General features: G+C 41.4%; 2 protein-coding genes across 5 annotated transcripts; one reads left to right on the top strand and one right to left on the bottom strand.

Annotated features, from left to right (window-relative positions):
- Positions 1-323: 323 nt before the first annotated feature.
- ccdc12 (coiled-coil domain containing 12) lies at positions 324-7,098 on the top strand. 2 transcript variants are annotated; one of them, XM_029503564.1, is made up of 7 exons: positions 324-594; positions 2,897-2,963; positions 5,631-5,710; positions 5,896-5,957; positions 6,038-6,072; positions 6,173-6,249; positions 6,790-7,098. In XM_029503564.1, the coding sequence occupies exons 1-7, from the start codon at positions 507-509 to the stop codon at positions 6,867-6,869; spliced, it is 489 nt and encodes a 162-aa protein (XP_029359424.1). In that variant the 5' UTR covers positions 324-506; the 3' UTR covers positions 6,870-7,098. The 2 variants fall into 2 exon arrangements, with proteins under 2 accessions (XP_029359424.1, XP_029359423.1); XM_029503563.1 differs by having other exon boundaries at positions 351-590; positions 2,890-2,963.
- A 172-nt stretch (positions 7,099-7,270) lies between these two features.
- Positions 7,271-19,135, bottom strand: LOC115045364 (kinesin-like protein KIFC3). 3 transcript variants are annotated; one of them, XM_029505008.1, is made up of 23 exons: positions 19,075-19,135; positions 18,895-18,963; positions 18,216-18,375; positions 15,550-17,761; positions 15,247-15,384; positions 14,959-15,055; positions 14,665-14,822; positions 14,321-14,573; positions 12,417-12,589; positions 11,911-11,976; positions 11,679-11,816; positions 11,381-11,578; positions 11,055-11,228; positions 10,408-10,555; positions 10,185-10,315; positions 9,989-10,100; positions 9,730-9,911; positions 9,548-9,652; positions 9,326-9,456; positions 9,104-9,224; positions 8,890-9,019; positions 8,546-8,775; positions 7,271-8,454 (listed from the first exon to the last, which is right to left on the bottom strand). In XM_029505008.1, the coding sequence occupies exons 5-23, from the start codon at positions 15,343-15,345 to the stop codon at positions 8,329-8,331; spliced, it is 2,772 nt and encodes a 923-aa protein (XP_029360868.1). In that variant the 5' UTR covers positions 15,346-15,384; positions 15,550-17,761; positions 18,216-18,375; positions 18,895-18,963; positions 19,075-19,135; the 3' UTR covers positions 7,271-8,328. The 3 variants fall into 3 exon arrangements, with proteins under 3 accessions (XP_029360868.1, XP_029360869.1, XP_029360870.1); XM_029505009.1 differs by lacking the exons at positions 18,895-18,963; positions 19,075-19,135 and adding an exon at positions 18,647-18,708; XM_029505010.1 differs by lacking the exons at positions 15,550-17,761; positions 18,216-18,375; positions 18,895-18,963; positions 19,075-19,135 and having other exon boundaries at positions 7,272-8,454; positions 14,665-14,818; positions 15,247-15,271.
- Between the last annotated feature and the right edge of the window lie 1,781 nt (positions 19,136-20,916).

Below are 20,916 nucleotides of genomic sequence, written 5' to 3' on the forward strand. Positions count from 1 at the left end.
TATATACATTAAAAAAAAAAAAAAAATACAAGACTTCAAGAATTGGCCCCTAACTTGAGAAAGAATTGGGGTTTTTGTAGTAGTCCTTGGTGGCATCTAGTCTAATTTTATTGTATCGGCAGGAGCTGGTTTTATAATCGTGAATGAGTAATTTAATGATTTGTGCGCGTTATTACTTTTAACATTAATGGCCTCCTAAACAAATAGCCTACGAGCTACTAAAATTTAGATCAACTCAGACTTTGATTTATGTGTCAGTGCATAAAGTTTAGGCCCCAACATAAAATAACTAGTGCTTAAAAATTTTCATAAAAAAGGATGTAACGTCCTGATCTAAAAAAAATTACTAACCATCTATTCATTTTCTTAGATTAGTCAAACAAAACATAATATTATCACATGATCAGGCAACAGGCCACGGCAATCGATGTGCTCGACGCTCGGTTTACTACAGTCAGGACCACTAATGGATCTCTGAGAAATCTGAGCGGCATGCAGCGGTAAACATGGAGCGAAAAACGGGATCGCTTCAGGAGCAGGCCCTGAAGAGAAAGGAGAGGTTAAAGGCACTGAGAGAAAGACAGCTTCATGTAAGTCACCCGTCCGATTGTGTCTAGTTTATCGTGGATTCAACATAATCTGTAGAAATCAGTCCGTTAGTAAGGTGACGTTAGCCCACCTAGCTTGGAGCTAACCTCAGTAATATCAACGCAGTAGAGCGGTCTTAACCTGCGATAGTTGTTATGTTGATGACTGTGAAGATTACATTTAAATAAAATCCTGTTATTCTGCTTTTATCATTTTATTTATCCAGGTTTTCCTATGAGGCTAAACCATGAAGCTAACCTGTGCACTTATCTCCCAGAGAGCAACAAGTTCAGTTATCATGCACCACAACGTTGTCTTCTTTTATTGCTGATATTTGGTAGTATCTCTGCTCAGACTTCCGATTTTTTCCTTTCATTTTGCCTTTAAATAATGCATCTTCATGTTTCACTGTTTAAATCATAGTTTGCACCAGAACTTGCTCCTCTGAGGCTCTTCGTCCATTTTGCTTCCTTTTTTTGTTTCTTTAGCACGATCTTGAAGCCAAATACTTGGTAACTTTGTTTTCAACATTGAAAACACGTCTGTACTTGAACATGTTAATTTTAATCTCGGTGGTTTGAATTTTAGGTCCAGTCTCTCAACAGAATTTGAATAGGCCAGGACTGGAGCTTTAGTTTAATATCCCAGTGCTAAAGATCTGTCAGACACAGACAGCAGCTCTGACCCTGTGTTAACACAAGAATCACAGCTCCTTCACAGAGCTAATGCACTGAAAATTAAAGAAATGCATCTTTTGCCTCCTATAGTGCCTGTGGTTCTGGAAATTGAATGGATCACTGAGAGGCATTTTGAGTTTTGTTTTTTTTTTTAATAGGATTCCAATTAATCAGCTGAAGAATATAACACACTCTTTATCTTTTTCCCTCTAAATGGCTAAGATGTTTTCATACATAAGCCCAACCACAGCAAGGCACCTTCAAAACCTTTTTTGAACCCTAACTCAAATAGGAACATTTGTGAAGCTGAAAACAGCAATAACTAACCAGAAAAAATATTTTTCATGCAGCAAATGACTGTTCTCTGACTGCAGTTGTAGAAAGGATGGTAAATTAAAGCCAAAGTGGGAATGTATCAGGCTGATGCAGCTGTTTGTAAGGGAGGAAAATGATCAGGATAGTTATTAAACCATTTTTTACTGTGTTTACTTAATTTTAGGATGGATTTAATGCCTCTGGAAACCAATGAATAATGGTGTCCTATGTTGCTCAGTCATAAGCTGAACATTTTGGCTGAAGAGTCTTGTTATATTGAGAGGAGGAAAATGTTATTCAAAACACAAGAGGAAATAGATGGAGAGCATCTGTTCCAGAAAAAATGCGGAAAAATACTGTCAGAATCTGTAAAGAAGGTCAGCAACATGGCAGAAAAATAGGAAGCAAAAGTCTTAAAGCAAGTGGAACAGTTCACAGCTGTTATGAAAATAATATCATATTCTGAGCTAATCTGTCAATGATAATAGGACCATTTTACATTTTAGTATCAACACACACCCTGGGTCTTAACTGAGAGCAGGTTTTTACACCCTAGCACTGCCCGTTGCTCACCAGGGCTGTTGCTGCCTCTGTTGAAGTATGAGGGCATCATTTAGTCCACAATTACAATGTTTCAGCTCTGAACATGGATTCTTCTCACAACAGGACACGCTGTTCACCAGACCAGACCATGTTTGACTAGGTTGTTACTGAACAGAAGCACATAGGCTTGGCTAGCTATATTTGATAGTTGACTGCTGACATTCCTGAAGCATGGGGTTGTTTTCCTTTTGTGCCTCAGTTGAAGAATTGGTCAGCCCTCCCAATTGTTCCAGCAGGTGAACAGGAAGCCTCTTCAGGAAAATGCAAGATGGGAGGGGTCTGATATTCTTTGTTACAACTTCTCAGTGGAGTTCAATGTTTTTTACTCTGGATTTCTGCCTGTCTATTTCATCATTTGTTTACTGGAACAACTGGCCCAGAACTATAAGAGCAGCAACCTGATCCACAATCACAAACTACACCTCAGAAGTGAGACAGTGTCAGTATAATCAAGGTTCAGGGTTTTTTGTTTTTTTTTTTTTTGGCTTTGTGTTCTCTCACCATCACACTTTTAGTGCGAACTATGAAATGAGAATATAAATGCTGCTAACATATGCTTAAGTTGTACTCATTATTTAAGTGGTTCTGTGAGGCACAATATATAACTAGTTTGTGCTAGTTTGGGCCAATTCGTTGATTAAATGACGCTTTTAACGTGATAATAGAGTAAAATCAACTTAATGATTGTGTGATGATTCTCTAACAGGGCCGAGGGCAGGATGATGGGGAGCCAGAGCAGAAAAAAGCATCATTAGAGGAGCCTGCAGAAGAGAAGCACAGGTTGGTGCCCCACTCCACAGGTCCTTTCATGTTTCATATTTTTCATGGTTGCATACTGAAAGTGTCTTCACACATTGTACGCTACTTACTTGCTCCTTTAGCTGAATTTTTCTAAGCAGCACAAACAGAAGGTGGTCATTCATTATCAGAACATCAGTCTTTAACTTGTATCTGAACACCGCCTTCTTGTAACGCAGCATGTTAGTGCAAGTCACGAGTGTTTGCACTGGGCTGGGACACAGCCACACGCTATTAGCTGCTTAAATATCTTTCAGCTCACTAACTTTGTGTACTAGTTGACAGGAAGGCCAGCCATCTTTCCTGTCCTACAGGACCATTTTTCCATTGTTTATATTTAATGACGGTGCTCTGACGGCACAGGGAGGGAGTGTCTGTATTTCCTTCAGTTCAACAGGGCAGATCTCTCCCAAGAGAATGACAATAACACCAAATTAAGAGATTTATACATAAAAAGAGAGTACATCCGTGCTTAACAGAGTGTTTTTTTTAATCTATGCTTTGCCAAGTTGTGAAGCACATCTTTAGCTTGGTGCAAGTGTAATGTATATTGTAATTGTGTTTAAAATTTAATGGGAGATCAAATTCCCAAACTAAGGTATGACAGAACAAAACAACTGGCATGTTTGTTCTTAAGTTATTCTTATTTTCATTAATGGGAGATCCCCAGGTTTAAGATGTCAAAAAAGTAAATTGAGTTTGTCCTGACCGGTTTTCAGAGACTCCTTTAAGGACATTACACATAAGGCACCAGCTGCCTTCCTGTCACATCTCGCTGGTGATTTGGAACTGCTGCTCTTTGGGGCACTACCACCTATAGCTAAGCAGATTTCATACTGTTGGAAATAGAGATAGACAAAGGGAATTTCAAAAAGCTCTGAATAACAACATTAGGGGCTCATGTAAATGAAAATTCTGGAGTTTTTTTTTTTTTTTTTTTTTTTTTTTTTTTGCAGTGATGAATGAGATTTATTAATTCACTCATTCATCTGTCTTGTACTGCTTACCGTTTCTGGGTCGTGGTGGTTGCTAGTGCCAATCCCAGCTCACATTGGGCAAGGGCTAGGTACACCCTGGAAAGGACGCCAGTCCATCACAGGGCCAACACACAGAGACAGACAGAGATGAACAACTCAGACTACGGGCATGAAAATTCCGCACAGAAAGGCCCCAGGCCCAGGAACTGAACCTGTGACCTTCTTGTTGTGGGGCAACAGTGCTAACCACTATGCCCGCGTGTTGCCCGGTAAATGAAATTTGTACCTTAATACCATTATAAACATTTGAACACTCTGCTGGACCTCCTCAGTCGTTCATGAAAACATTTTTTACAGGTCCACACTTGGGTCAGTGCTCTGAATTTATCACTGGCTCTTTGATGCTACGATGTCCTTGAAATGGAAATGAGTAAACACACTTTAGAGGTTTGTGCAAATTAAGTTAAGAGGTTTAATGTAAAACCTTGACAGAGCACATCCAGTCTGTTTATTCAGTTTTTTTGTCCCTATCTGGCTTTTAAAGTAGTGATGTTATTCATTATCTGTGTGCCTTAGTGTACAAAATATCTTGACATTTACTAATTCAAATGACAGCATTAAGTTTGCATAGCGCCCAAATGACGCTGGTGACTTCTGCAACCTTTTGCCACCTTTCATATAATGCATCTTCATGTTTATGGCAACCCCTTTGACCTTTGTGTTACAATCATAGTTTGCATCACAACTTGCTCGTTAGAGGACCTGTGTCCATTTTCCTTATCTTTTCTTCCTTCAAGCCAAATATTGGATTTTTCTACAATTTATAAATCATTTTTAATCAAGAATGCATTTACACAAGCACCAACCTCATACTATTTTTTTTTTAATACATTTTTGGATAATGAAGAGCATTTTTTTACATTTGATTGTAGAGGTGTCAAAAAGAAGATTGTCTTTCACGTGCCCATTTTCAGGGGCAATAAATACATTTATTTGTGAGATAGACTGAATAAAAAAAACCCTCCCCATTAGAACAGCATCTCTGGGAGATATTCAGGAGACAGGTGGAAAGAGCTGTGTGTGAAATAAGAGAGGACCTCAGTCAACCACAAGCAGAACATGACTAGCATTCCTGCCCATTCCCATACAAGGCACTGGTCTGTCCAATGGCAGCAGGAGGGGTGATGAATGTCTCAACCATGTGGACTCTCAGGGTTCATCAGAAATGTTAAGCTCCAAGCAGCTGATAACTTTATTGGTCTACATTTGTCGGACAATGGTTTACCTCTACCTCTAGATTTCATTTATAATCTGTGGAGATGACAGTCATGGCTTGCCAAGAATTCCTCTGCGTAAAGACGTGACGAAGGGAAAAAGAGGGAAAGCATTCCACAGCTGTGAGCTCCTCTCCTCAAGTTTGTGCCCAGGAGCAGGTGGAACATGTTAATCAGACGTGGTCATAGGAATAAAGAAGGACATTATCCCCGACCTCCTCTAGCTATTAGATGTGCAGCTGTGCAGGGCTTACAGATGGTCTTTTATGCGCCTTGATCTAAGGGTGGAATATATTTGTCTGCGCTGCCACCTCCTGGACTATCATAAAAGTTGGCAACTGGAATGAGAGAGATGATAATGTGTTGTTACTCACTTAACTCTGTTTTTCTTTTGACAGAGAACTGAAGCTGAGGAATTACACCCCAGAGGATGAAGAGCTGAAGGAGAGGCAGGTACCCAAAGCCAAACCAGCATCAGGTGAGATTTCTTTTTACACAAACAAGTGTTGAAAAAAAACTTACTAACATCATACAACATTTATGTGGCCTCCTGGAGAGACATAGTCCTTGGTCAGCTACTTGTATGGCATTGCCTCAGTGGTGCTCACAGACTCATGTTATCCTAAATGATTTATTATTGATGGCCGCCTTTCTTGGTTTCAGTGGAAGATAAAGTCAAAGACCAGTTGGAGGCAGCCAATCCAGAGCCCATCATTGAAGAAGTGGTGAGTAATCCTTTCAGTGTAAAATTTAATTTCAGTTGTTGCATCAGCAGTTGTTGTATTAAGTTGATTTCCTTCCTCAGGACTTGGCAAACCTCGCCCCAAGAAAACCAGACTGGTAAGACCTTTTTGAAATTGACTCAGTGTTGCTCCAAATGTCAGTGTGATCAAACAATTTATAGCAGATTTCCTTTATTTCATTGTGATTTTGTATCAAGGGATCTGAAGCGTGACGTGGCAAAGAAACTGGAGAAGTTGGAGAGGAGAACACAGAGAGCCATCGCTGAGCTCATCAGTTAGTATTTATGTTTTATCTTTGATTTATCTTTGAATTTTCCTGACATCGCAGAGACTGCTGTGTCTCAGCTTGATGTGAATTATTAGGCTAATTGCTTTGCGGGTTCCAGGCTCCTCAGGGGGCTTAAATCTGCCTGATGACACCAACAGTCTTATTCCTACACTGATGTATGAACCATATTCTATAAATAAGCACCAATTTCCAGGGGATTACAAAACAGGATTAACTGTGATGGGCGGTCTTCTCTGTCTGTCATGTTCACACTCGTTGGCTTTATTTACATGAATAAAGCATTAAGGTTGCTATGTTCTTTTTCTTAACTTAATAACCTAGTTGGATTTTCATGTCAGTTACTTTTATTATACAGATTATAGTGGTGGGCAGTCACACCTATTTAGTTTGGTGTCAGTGCATCTGAGAGTTTCCCATCAAACAGGGCTATTCTGTTGACAGACAGGGATACTCTAGTTGAAATGGTACATGTTGTCAACTCATCATGTAAGGATGCACTGAATGAGTCACTCTGTGCTGGCCCAGGGGATCGTCTGCGAGGCAGTGAGGAGGAGCTGGCAGGAGCTGTGGCAGCAGTAGGTACGGAGGAGGGAGACTCAGACTGAATCCAAGTCGTAAAAAGAGGACTAAAGAAAATGAATGGAAAATGACACCGATGATGCTGCAAGGGAGTACGCTTATCTTGTTAGACCTTCATGTATAATTCCAACCTAGTTTCTCTGTATTATTACATATAAACATTATAAGAACATTCTGTATATGTGGATTTTTCAATGTAATACATTTTTGGGTCTCAGTTTTTTATTTTTTTCAAGTAAAATTATGTGAATTTTTCAAATACCTGATGGTTTCTGTTTATTTTCTCTTCCAATTGAAAGTATGGATGGATATGAATAGTGATGTAGCACAATTTGTCTGAAATCAATTTAAAACATACAAATTTATATTTAAATAACCATTTTAGCATCATACTGCCGATCGACTGGTAATGAAGCCCCTACTGTGTGAAAAATGTTTTCCCATTACTTAGAATCCATTAAGACGAAAGACCCTTTTTAAATACACTATGTTTATTCAGAAAATTATCTGAAAACATGACTAATCACAAGTGACCCCCGATGGTAGTTACTTTAACATTGATGTCTTGCTAAACATGAACCAAGTAAGTTTTGATCCAGTGGGTGACAAATAGATGAACAATGAACAGGCAACAATAAGCTTTTTTTAGTATGATGATCGCAAGTGATATATATTGCAAGCACCAAAATACCTGTTCTGATCTTATTCGCTCCATTCAATAAAGTGCATCATCTGTCCACATAGGCCTAAACTGCATCCCCAATAAGGAGGATATTGCACAGTTCACCATCCCACTCTAGTACAAAGGCCACAATCTCCCTTCCAACAGCTTTCTTCTTTTTCTCAAAAGGCAAATTATCAAGTCTCGACAGAGAAACAAAGGGTTCAATCAGAGCTTTTCCTAATTTCACAAAATCTACACAAATATGTGATTGAACTGTCACTGAAATGCCCTTACATGAGCTACAAAACTAACTACACATCTTCAAAGTATGTAACACTGGAGACAAATCAGAAACTACAAACACTTATAGCAAGATGATCAATACTGCTAGAACAGAGGTGTTGATATTGTGGCACTGGAAGCTTACTAAACTAGTGTGGACGTGATGCAGCTTTAAACACTGATGATCACTGAAGATATGGTATATCCTGGATTTTGGTGTTAAATACAAAGAAACCAATATTTTGTATTTCAAGGAAGCATCAAATCTTACACTGTAGGCAAGCTGTGGTTGTTTTGGCACTGCATGCAGATTATATAGCGATAAAGGGTTTTCATTTGTCAGGAGCAGAAAATGGCCAATATCCTCAGTGTTTAACCTCCATCACAGGTAGCCATTTGTGAGCCACACAGACCTCCACAGGTTTAGCCCTTGAGCAGCATTGCTGTTGATCTTGTTGAAGCTGTAGCTCTGATTCATTGGTAGGGTTGCTGATAATCTGATGGCTACAGTCATGGTTCCCTGCTGAATTTAATCCAATTTAATCGCACTGCCCTCCACCAGATTCAATCTTCCTGGCTGCAGGGCCCAGTTCCACCTTGCACACCCTCTGAGCAAACTTCAGTGAGCACAACGTCTCTCCCACATTACTCTCCAAAGCCGACACCTTTCGCAGAAAATTGAAACAAAACAAGTCTCAACAAAATAAATATAAATGTAACAATCTGAAAATATACAGTTGTTCTCAGTAATCTTACCTGTACTACCATCACAGTCTTGCTGCCTTTGCCCAGGGAGTCTTGTAATAAGTACGTAAGGCGGGAGTTCCTGAAGGGGATGTGAGTCTGCCGAGCTCTCAGTGCTTGAATTACATCCCCAAGTGCCAGAAGAGAACGGTTAATATTCTGGGCCTCCTTCAGCCTTTCTCCTTCTGCACCAGACTTGCATACTCGCTCCGAGCCAGCAAGGTCCACCAGATTCAGCTTGCCTAAGGGAAGAAAAGTAAAAAAGTAAAAAAAAAAAAAAAAAAAAGACTGAAATGATGAAGACAGCCATCCCTGCATGTGCACGAGTACGACTGAATCCTTAGCATGTGTCTCACCGGTGGTTTTGGACCCAGTGGCGAGGTCAGTACCCTGCACTGTGATGCAGAGCAGAGCATGGGAGCGGGAGCTGTGCTGGTTCATCTGCGTGCCAAAGGTGATTCTGTTCCTTCTGGCTGTGGCTAAAAGCTGCCCAAACAGGATTATTTAGTGTTAATATTGTGATTTCCTCCAATGGTGAACATGACATAATCACATGAAGAAACATGTCACCTTCTTGATGTGCTGGAAGCTTTTGACTTCTATGATCCTGAGCCCTGGCACATGCAGCTGTCCTGTCCCGTCCGGGTTGATCTTTATGTCCAGTTTTTCTCCATCCTTACTCAGCAGGTCTCTGAGAAACAAAATGTAACATAGACAATAAAACAGCCACTGTCCTTCACCTCTAAATAACACTACAGACTGAAAGCTAATCCAAAGAAATGTTTATCTTACCTTAGCACCTCGTTGTAGATCTCCACAGAACTGACAGTTACAGTGTAAGACCACATGTCCTTCCTCTCCTCGATCTCACTGAAGAGGTGTTTCAGAGCTCGCTGATTGATGCCAGGGTTCTCTATACTGCCCTGAAAAAAAAAATACATAAATACACGGTGCTTTGCCTGCACCTTATTTCTATGACATCAAAGTGTGGTGAACGTTAACCAGAGAGAATACCTCCATGGTGTAGGTTTTTCCAGAGCCAGTCTGTCCATATGCAAATATGCAAACATGGTAGCCATCAATGCAGGATGTCACAAGAGGTTCAATCTCCTGAAAGACCTGGTGGAAGAAAATAAAGGGTTAGAAAGATCATGTTTGGATGTTCTGCATACTCCTGCAGCGCTCATTTTTACTACCTCTTCTTGTGTGGCCTGTGGGTGGAAGACCTTGTCCAGTTCAAAGATACGACCCTTCCCCTTGTTGAGGACAGTGAGGGAAGACTCATTGTTGAGGTCTGTCGTCACCACCACAGACTGGCCCTCCTCATGCTGATCCTCCTTCAGCATGGGCTTCACACGACACAGCACACGGATGTTGCCTAGAAACAGAGGGACCCAGTCAATGAAACACTTTGTCCTCTGCAGCGAATCTTTTTTTTTGTTGTTCTTTGTATACCTTTAAGCTCCACCAGCTGTTCATGGTACTTCCTGCGCAGAGCAACCTCTTTCCTATATTTCTCCAGAAGATCTTTGTTGGCTTCGGACATCTCACTGATGGCAGCTGAAATCTGTCAGAAGCATGATCATTGGATTTTCCATGCTTGTGTTTATTTGGGTGGATGACTCAATCCCCTAACAACAACAGTGCATACCTGTTTTTTTGCATCATTTATAGCTGCTCCATAAAAGTCTGAGAAGTTTCTAACTTGGCTCCTCAGACTGGCGTAGTCAGTCTTCATGGTGCGCAAAGTTGGTGGAAGTGCTGTCAGACGCTTCTGTAAGCCTGACAAAAAGTAATTTTTAAAGACACTTACTTTCGCTTGTGTACATAGAGAAATACATGTTTATTTGGGGATTTAATTGTGTGTAACTCACTGAAGAATTGGTCCTGCAGGTTTTGAAAGTGTTCTGCTGAGCAGCTGGCAGCTGCCTTTACAGCTTCCTCCTTCCTCTCCTCCAAGTGGCCAATCTCTTTCAGCAATTCCTCTCTCAGTTTACTGATTTCTCGCTCATACGCTGCAATCTGTGAAAGGTTCAGTCGACAATTTGTCACTCTGTCTGATGGACTGGTCCAATCTGTGCAGGCTCAGCTATGTAATGAGCTCATCTGTCAATGAGACTGAACCAGGTGGTGATGTTCCAACACTGATGGGGAAATCTAAACTGTGTGGGGTTTATTCATCCCAGTAGACTTTGTCAATTCTTCAGTTTTTTTCAAAGCAGAGTTAACGTTGATGGCAAGAGGACTTCTTTTTCTGGACTTGTTGCCAGTTTCTTTACCTCTCAATGCCTAGATGCCTGATGGATATTTATTTAATGTCATGATGAACAATATAAATCAAAAGCCTGGTGATTGTTCATTGTAAATTTATGTTTGTTTACAGTATAATTTTCAAATTAGCTTAATCTGCCAGAGTATTTGTCTGTGTGTGTGTGTGCGCGCAGCTCAAAGCAGTTCTGACAGATAAGAACAGCACAAAAAACTGGTTTAACGCTAACACTTTGCGGTTTCTGTTTATTACCTTGTGCTGCAGATTGCAGCTGTATTCATCAGACTTCCGAATTTGCTCCTCCAGCTGTTTGCACCGCTCGTTCTGATTGGACAGCTTTTCGGACAGAAGCTCATTCCTCTGCCTAGCTTTATTCAGCTGTTTGAGAGTGGCAGGTGATTCCACCTCCACAGTCTGAGTGACATACTGGAAAATAGAAAATTCACTGTAAAAAATGAGGAGGCTCATTAAATGCTGATGAGTTTTCAGCTAGTAAACATGAAACCCAGGTCTCTCTAAAAGCTGTTGTCGCTCAAAAGCATTCTTAAATATTCTAACCACTTGCGTGTTAGAGTTACCTTCACCACTGGCTCCTTTCCCCTCTCTCTGTCCAACTCCAGCTGCAGCTCCCTCACTCTGTCCTCTCGTTTTCTCATCTCCTCTCCTCTCCTCCACTCACTCTGTTCACTGTGTCGCTCCAGTTGTGACAGCTGCTCAGCACGCTGTTGTAAGGAGATCTCCAGCTGCTGCACTCTGCTGCGGAGGTTCTCGTTCTCCTAGCAAAGCAAAGCCAATTATAAGTGTCTTAGTTTGCAGCTGCTAATGGCTGCCTTGGTAGCACATCAGTGAGCTCCCTGCTGTGCTGGTGTGTCTCACCTTGATGAGCATGGTGCTGGACTGGGAGGGGATGGCTGACAGCTGCTGCAGGAGGCCTTGGGTGACGCTCAGGCTTTGTTTCAGACTCTCGTTCTCCGCAGACAGGCACAGAACACGCTTCTCTGAGTCAGTGGCACCCTGAGGAATTATAACAGAAGCCTGAGTTTCAGAATGAAAAACAAAATAAAAAAAAAAACAACGTAATGATTAAATCAGCAGTAGCAGTGCTTACAGCGGCTGTTCTCAGTCTTGACAGCTCCTCCTCACGCTCCTCTATGCAACTCTTGAGCTCATCAATCTATACGAGAAATTAGAACAATTTCATTTTTCCTAAAATACACCTGATGTAAGATTAGAGACTTCTTTTCATACCATTATTATTTGTTGGGTATGCAATTCTGTAATTTTTTTCAGCAGGATGTTTCTTGAGATAGATATCTGGTCAATATGCAGTGTAGATTACATAGTCGCATGAACGATTCACATCCACATGTGTGCACTATAACGCGGTACTCAACAGCATAACATATTTATGAATATATTTCTGTATGTACAGAAAATGCACGTGTCCATAAGCTGTACATGATGGCATCTCTGCTGCAACGCTTTTGGACATTAATTAAGCCTAAAAAAGGCCACTTAAAGTTAGAACTACCTAAAAGTAGTGATGTAGGAGTAATAAGAAGTTCACTTTAATGAGTTTGGATAGCAGTTAAAGATTAATATGTAGCTGCCTACCTGCTGTTGAAAGGCCTGAATGCGAGAGTGTCTGTCTCGCTCCTTCTGTTCCAGCTGTGAATGCAGCAGACGGAGCTCCCCTCTCAGTTTACTCCTCTCACCTTGCAAGCCGTACAGACACTCCACCAGCTGATGAACCCCAACTTGTGCCCCTGCATCACTGCTGGATTCGCCTGAAAGTCAACAACAGAAACCATCATCCGAATCCTCCTCACCATCATCCTAATTTATCAGCTACATCAAGAACTGTAAAATATGATGAAAATATGATTCAGCCATCCACAAATAACACACAATCTAGTAACTGTGTACTGCAGTTCAGTTTGTATTGCCGTTTGCAGTTTTTCCACCCTCAAGTGTCCCTACAGACCTGTGCAGTCTGTCTCAAGTGCAGAAGATTCACATGTAGAAGATTCTATAACCTGCAAAACCTCCTCTTTTGTTCCAAGGAAACATTAGCAGCACACCCATATTAATCACTTTCCTCCTCCTCAATAATTTATCAGCCTCTGTCACTTTTGATTTTCATAGAAGGGCTTTATATTAATGTTCCTTACACGGCATGTCAGGTTTGCTGTGTCACAGTGGTGTGGGGACACATGAGAAAAGAAATCATGGGCGAGAGGCTACAGCTGTGAATTGGGTTTTGAGAGAAATTTACCTGCAACCAACATGTAAAGTCTATGGGGTGTAATAGTCAGCAGGGCCACTGAGATAGCGCTGCAAGTTTTAAAACAGCAGCTTGAAAAATGCAGGGAATATATTTGCCAGTGCAAAACAAAGCTGTAAGATTAAAAAAAAAAAAAAAAACACTGTTTGAGATTTGCAGTTACGTTCGTAATAAATAGTCAATAGCCATTCTTTCTGAAAAAATAAATACTGATTAGTAAATAAAAAGGATAAATGGTGCTAGGGATATGAATTCCTCCCAAAATGAAAAAATAATAAATAAATAGAAAATCACAAGAACAACACAGGAAAACTGATTCATTTAGCCCAGCACATTGCGTCACAGTAACCAAACAAAACTAATGTTCTTGCAACCCTGGGACATAGACCCGGGGCTAATTTTAGTCCAACACGAGAACACGTGACACCAAGCACGTGCCAAACCTTGTAAGTGCATTTTGCAGGGAATAAAAGAGCTCTCACACACATGTTTTATTCACAACAGAGAGCCACAGACTCACTATTAAAGTACCACACACTCATTTATCTTTGTTCCTGCACACAAACGAGTGTCAGTTTGCACAAGGTCACCTGCTTGAAACACACCCAGACAATGATGTATGTTGTCATAGATTATGACATATTTTTCTGAAACTGAGCATCAGTTAGACCTAGGACAAGAACCTGATCTGTCTAGAGCTTCACTGAGACATGCACAACAGTGTGAGATACAGCAGACACCAGAACTGACAGCTTTGAGGTCAGTCGCAGATGTGCAGTGTTCGCCTGGCCACTGTGACATCACTGCTGCCAACTTGACTTAAACCATCACCCACACAAATCTAATCAGCCTCCTACCTTATATCAACAACAGACTAAACAAACTGTCAGAAGAAAAAAAAATCTAATCTTATGTGAGGCAATGATTGTTAAACCCCAACATAGGACACTGAAATGAACAGCATCTGGAAAACTGAGTAAGAACACAGATTACTTTCAACTATATTATATAACCTATAGATACTATGCTGAGGATCTGAGGGGCCTTCTGTATTAATAGTCCTGACAATGCACCTTCCAGAACCCTCCAATCGACACCGTTATGAAAACAGAACTATGACCTTTACCTCTGTTTTTCATTTTCCTCAAATCCACTAGAAATGTAGAACCATTATTCTAACATGTTAATTTCACCCTCCCCCTCCTTCTCTTCGATCTTTCTTTTCCTCCCTCACCCTTGCTTGGTGGGCTGGGGGTCTGCTGCTGGCTGATGGCCTCCTCCAGGCTGCTGATGATGCTGCTTTTGTCCCTGAGACGTTGGCGGTAGGAGGCTCGCAGGGCCTTCATCTGTCTGCGGTGCTGGACACGGTGTCTCTTCAGCTGGACCCGGTACTGGTCAGCCTGCTGCTGCAGTTGTTGAAAATGAGAGTACTGCTCCAGAAAACTCAGCAAGTGGGACATCACCGCCACCAGGGGAGAGTCTGCCAGCTGGGCAGAATACACACACACAAACATGTAAAACTTTTGCAACTCTGTACATCCTCCTATTTGGGAAACTGTGAGTAGACATTTTTTCTACCTTTCCAGATGTTTCCAGATGAACTTGTGATGCCCTCCTTCTTTCTGCCTCCTGTTTGAAGGACAAAAAGGCAGCCAATGGAGTGCAAGCTGGGATGTCAGGGCCATCCTCCTCATCTTCATCACTCAGGGACATTTCATCGCTGTCACTGCTGCTACCTAAATGACAAGAAAGCATGTGAATAAAGAACAATGGGACATATAAATTAATCAGCCAGTTGGTACAAACTACCTATTTCATGTGTCATATAAACGTTTTTATGTTTTCCTATGAATACTCCATATGAACACTCACTTGATTCATTAAGCTGAGCACAAGCTTTTTTCCCTGTTTTGGGGGTGTGGCCATCTCTCCTCCTGCTCCCTGTTTCCATGGAAACAGGTCTTGGCTCCTGAAGACAGATTCATATTTTCACAAAATATTTACAGTGCAAAAAATTACATGCAATGACAACAATGTGGATATCTATTGTGAGGGAGCCTAAACCCTTTAACTTTCATGCAGTAGGTCATGCTCTCAAGAAATGCTTTCTCAAGACCCCCACCCCCCTCCCGAGGATAGACATATTGTGGCTAGACATACATCTGAGGAAACTCCACATGCCCCTTCCAAGGCTTCTTCTTCCTCCTTCTTAAAGACAGTGTAGAAGATGTAGACTAAAAGGGAATAGAAAGCGTACATCTTCACACCATACAGGTCCCTTTGAAATTAGCTTCAAGCCTGTCACGCAGAAGAAAAGGGAAAAAAAAAACATCCTTTACCTTGACATTACATCATGACTTATATTTTAATCATTATCAAATGACATGTTAATACTGTTCCCAATACACCAGGGCTTCTTTTGTCCGCACCAGCCCCCCATGCAGATGGATTTCTCCTCTTTACCTTGTCATAGTTTTTCCTCTTAGGTGATGACTAGTGTCACAATTTGGTATTCACATCATTTGTATTCGCCTTTTGCAGTCCATCCATGTTGTCAATGACAAATCTTCCCATCCATCTCTTGCTCATAGTCGTGCAACAGCATCCCAGTACTGTGTGCAGCTCCTGTGCGGCTCCCTCTCAACCGTCCTCTCACCTCCCCTTTCTGCTCCTTCCTCACTTTGCTCCATCCACAGGCTGCAGCTTCAGCGAGCATGCTCACTGCAGTTTTCCAGTCCGCTGCAGTGGTGGAGTGTCAGAGTAATGTGAGGGATTGAGCTGTGGGGGGTAAATGTTGATACCTGCAGCTTGACACAGAAGTGAGCGAGATGTGCCAAATTCCTCAAGCTCACATGTTTCAGATCTACTCTAACATTGGGATATTTGATGAGGGACTTCAATTGGCTGGACTGGTGCAAATGAGCTAAGCAATCATTGAAACGCCATGTTAAGTTATATGCAGGAATCTCATAGAATATGCATAAAAAGGATTGATTACATTAAAAATACCACTCATAACTTTCGTCTTGAGTCTTTGCCACAGATGTCTGCACACACACACTGCGGTAAAATCCTGAGAATGCTGTTCACAACTCTAAAATCTCGAGAGACAATCTGCAGTGTCCAGGACAGGTCTCTGTAAGAAAGATCACTACAAATAAACAAAATAATACACATCTTTTATTGGTGAGTTGAACAGATGAGGCCACTTCATTAAACATTACTGGCACTAAAAACCAAGGAAGTAATAAAAAAAAGTGCATTGATATGTATTAAATGGGCATGGTGAGGGGAAAGCAGGGCCAAGAGCTTCAAGCACTGCAGATATTTCAAGAGTGGTACTGCTGAGGGTGCAGACCGAGGCAGTTGGATCTTTTTGGAAACACTAGAACTGTAAACTGAGAGAGATGTGCACAGTAATGGGGCTGAAAAATTTATTGAAATGTTATTGAATCTGAAGCCAGGACAAGTGCAGTATCCAAATAGCAATTTGCAATAATTTTGATAAAGTAAAATGTGTATGATAAATGAAACAACATTGTGGAGTGCTCTTGTCATATTCTCCCTACAAGGGAACACATTTGCATGGTGTAAGACCCACCAAAATATCATCAGAATTGTTATATTTTTTGCATTTAAAGAACTGCAAAAATGATAATTTCAACTTTCAACTGTGACACATTATTTGCCAAAATAATGTTTGCATACACTTCAGCATGAGAGTGAGCAATCCGACAGATATTCACAAAGATGATGTAAGAGGATGACCTAAATGTCCAACAGGCACTTTCAAGATGACAGTATGAGATACATACTCTGATAGAATTTTATTGATAGAGACAATAGCAGCAACTGCTGGAATTAACAATTGTGGACAATCTAATGTTGGTGTTTTTGTTCGATAATTACAACTTGCATAGCTAATCAATTATGAATTATTGTTAAAAAATATCTATAAATAATATCAATATTATTAGGTTAATGATACATTAATGATACATTAATGAATATGTTTCCATTAATTTTCTGACATCTGGCAAGTCTATCAACAGAGTTCAGCTCTAGATGAAACTTATATTAAATCTCCTGTCAATTGTCCCAAAATGCTAAAAATTTTGAAGATATTGAAGATTTACTAAATGCCAATGTTACATTGGTCTGTCACATCCAACAGAAACTTGCCAAGGGCCTTCTTTGAGGCCCAACAACCTAAGGTCATCGAGCCTGTCAAAAGCCACTTTGTTAGCCCCTCAGTGGCAGTTGGAGAAATGAGTGGAACAAAAGTGTATGTTCCAACTTGTGGAGTCACAAGCAAAGGAAGACTGAGGGCCACACCAGCCAGGGCCCCAAAAGCATTACTAGTGAAAAGACACACCGTGAGGCAGCAAGACAAGCATGACAGGCCGAGGCAGCAAGTCATCACTGTCAGAGCTTCTGCCGAGAGCCAGTCACACAGCCCTACCAGCAGGCAAGAGCCACACAGGAGAATATGTGCGGTGTTGAGGTCTTTACTGAGCCACAGGAAATCAAAGGAGACCAGCGCTGAAGCCAAAACCTGGCCGGCCCATTCTGTATCTCTCTGGAGGGAAGTTAGGTATGAGCTGGAGGGCTGTAAGACACAAAGTGCAGCAGAAAGCCCGAGCAGGAAAAGGCCTAATGAAGGAGCTCTGTGGGCCTGCAGAGAGACAGTGAATGAAAAGGAAGAAAATATTTTTTTGAAGCGAGATATTCAATCCATAAGTAAACATTTACTGATGAAATACCTCCTGAATACCTTGAGGCAAAACCTTAACCTTAAAACTTAATGCCATTATGTGCAATAAAGCTTAAAAAACAACAACAAACAAACCCAAGCACATTTGCTGTTGTTTGTTTTTGGCTTTTATACGTAGTTTTTCTTTTATCTTTTTTTTCCACATACATCTTGTTGGACATTTTAGATTTTAAGTCGACTTCATCTCCACTTAACTGAGCTAAGGCAATAGCTTTTCCTTGTTTATACACTACTGTGTATATCTGAATAACCGTGAAGTTTTATCGATCTATTAATCAATTCATCCACAAATAGTTTAAGTTTTAGAAATGAGGGTTTATACATTTTTTGCCGCTAATCACGGACTGATACCTACCTTAAAGAGTTTGTATGAGGAGTGCAGTGCAGTGACAGACAAAGCGGCATTAAAGCATGCAGTGATGCACTCTGAGACGCAGGACGCCATTGATCGTCAGTGTCACGGCTCCAAACAGCCACACACCTCCGTTGTTTTTAAACGTTTCTGCACCGTGTACCTGAATGTCGTGCGTACATAAAGAAGACACGCAAATAGAAACACAGCTGGGTGATACACACCAGGTAAGAATACGACCAAGATATATGATGTAGAATGAGCCGATCGTTATGGAGAAATAATCGAGGTAGGACGAGGATTATACATCGTGGCCATGTCTGTAAATGTTCCAGTTAGGAATATGGCCACGATGTATAATCCTCATCCTACCTGGATTATTTCTCCATAACGATCGGCTCATTCTTCATTTTACATCGTGGCCGTATTATTACCTGGAACAATCATTAGCTTGTAGCCAGAGTTTGGATGTCTTCTGTGGACATCACTGACAAAAACACGGTCCAACTCCTCATCACAGAATACAGGTCTGTCTGCCACACACACAAAACAACAAGTAATGTCCCGGTCCTTGTGTGTGTTGTTGTGTCTGATCCGTACTTCTAAATTTGCGGTCTTTGTGCGGAAATAAAGCCAACAAGTTAAATAAACTACTCTGCCCCCATGTCACTTTCTCTGTTACCTGACTGCAGCTGGAGGCCTCTCCTCTCCGTGTCTTCCATTCTGATGGAGCTCCCAAACTGAGCTGTTTCTGTCAAAGATAACGTTTTGTGTCGGGCTTTAATACAAGCTAGGCTAATGGACGTTAGCATTAGAGCTGGCCAGTTAGCTTACGTTACAAGCTAACGGCCCTGTTTCTTACCTTGCTCTAAGTTTCTCGTCCCAAATACACCGTCACCACCTTTTTAAAAAATATTTGTATAGAACATTTCTTAACCCTTTATTTTCTTATTCTTCTTTCTTTTCCTTTCTGATCACCAGACTGATGCTGACTGGACATTTTCCTACCGAACTTCAGACAACAGAAAACTAGCATAACTCTGGGTAGGCTAGCATAGCAACAGTAACCAAGGGGGCGGGGCTTAGCGAAGGATCGGTGGCCAAAGCATTTGTTCGGGGTGGGGGGGTTACAATTAGGAAGAAAACAAGTAAGACGCTTAGAATATTATCTTTCACTAAAATAGCTGTGTATTTTATACCATTAAAAAAAAAAATCTTCTTTACTGGTCTAGTCTGCGGTCTCCGGTCTGGTCGCGGTCCGTTCCTGGAGGGGTGCCGTCACCCGTCCGGTCTGGTTCGGCCTAGGTCCTGGGGGGGGCGCCGTATCTGCATTAGCCCAGTCCAATACTCGTAACCAATTAACTCCGTAGACACGTTCAGGTGCCCACACCGGGAATCGAACCTTTACATACATACATATTCAACATTTCATTTACATTACAAATACATCACTTATTACATTTACACCATATACAGATATTTACAGTCATTACATCATTTAACCCCGGGGTTACATTACAACATATACATACATTTACATCCCTAGCCAGGAATCGAACCCTTCCCTTCTAGGTGCGGGTCGGCAGTGTTACCACTGCGCCACAGCGCTGCTTGAGTTGCCCCATGCATTTGCGCTATTTCACCATTACGCATTTACGATGACGTCATCACCCAGGGAGCCTGGGATTGGCTCAAGCATCCCACGTGACCACTTCTTCTTAGCTCCGAGTCCAAGCCTGTTGATTTTGTTTATAATTTGCATGAGTAAATAAACACCATGCTTTGTTGCTGCATTTTTTTGTGTATATGCTACAGTTTAATGTGAACAATCACCATTATGTAGCCCTATAGCCTATCTTATGGGCATGTCGTGCAAGAGATAACAGGTCATGTGTAGGCTTTCGGGAAAAAATATCTTAGTGTTCAGTGAATGGATCATTGACTTTCGTATAAATCTTGGAACTAACCCAGGGCATATATTATTATTATTATTTCCAAGGAGCACAAATATGTCATTCGCAGGCGCTCCGCCCGTTTCCAAATGAATGGTGAGCAATAGTAACGTTATACGTCAAAAATAATGTCATCCATTCGTCAGTCGAGCATGCTAACCAGTTCGCTAGCAGTCCAAATGATCCGGCAGTGAGGTTTACTTAACGTAGGCTACTCTCCCACAGCTAGGCTAGCTGACAATGAATGGCCGAACAAATGCATTCTCAATTATTTTTTTATATAATAAATAACATACCAGTAACCTACACATTGGCTAGTTCCATTTCGCTTTCCGTACACCCAGCAGTGTTTCTATTTGCGTTTCTTCCTTAAGTACGCACGGTAACATAGCAGCTACGCACGAATCAGCAGTAAATCGGCGTAAAGGGGAACAGGAACTTGACCGAATCGGTTAACACACCGGCAGCGTGTTTGGACACGTGACAGTGCTGACTGGGACACTGCGCATGCCCCAAACGATTCCTGATTCATCCGGGTTAATGATTCGAATCTTCTTACTGAACCATGACTCGCCATTGGCCGCTGGTGTCGCTGACTTCACGATCCTCAGAACAGAACCTCCGATCACTACAGTTGGCTTTTCAGCGGGTGCTTAAAGGTTAAATTCTTAGTTAAGCAAAAGTTTGATGACAGTTAAGTGTCTATTAATCAAGGCAAATAGCAGAGACCCCTCCACAGAGACCAGACCCCC

Source organism: Echeneis naucrates, chromosome 6, assembly GCF_900963305.1.
Source record: "Echeneis naucrates chromosome 6, fEcheNa1.1, whole genome shotgun sequence".
Taxonomy (NCBI): domain Eukaryota; kingdom Metazoa; phylum Chordata; class Actinopteri; order Carangiformes; family Echeneidae; genus Echeneis; species Echeneis naucrates.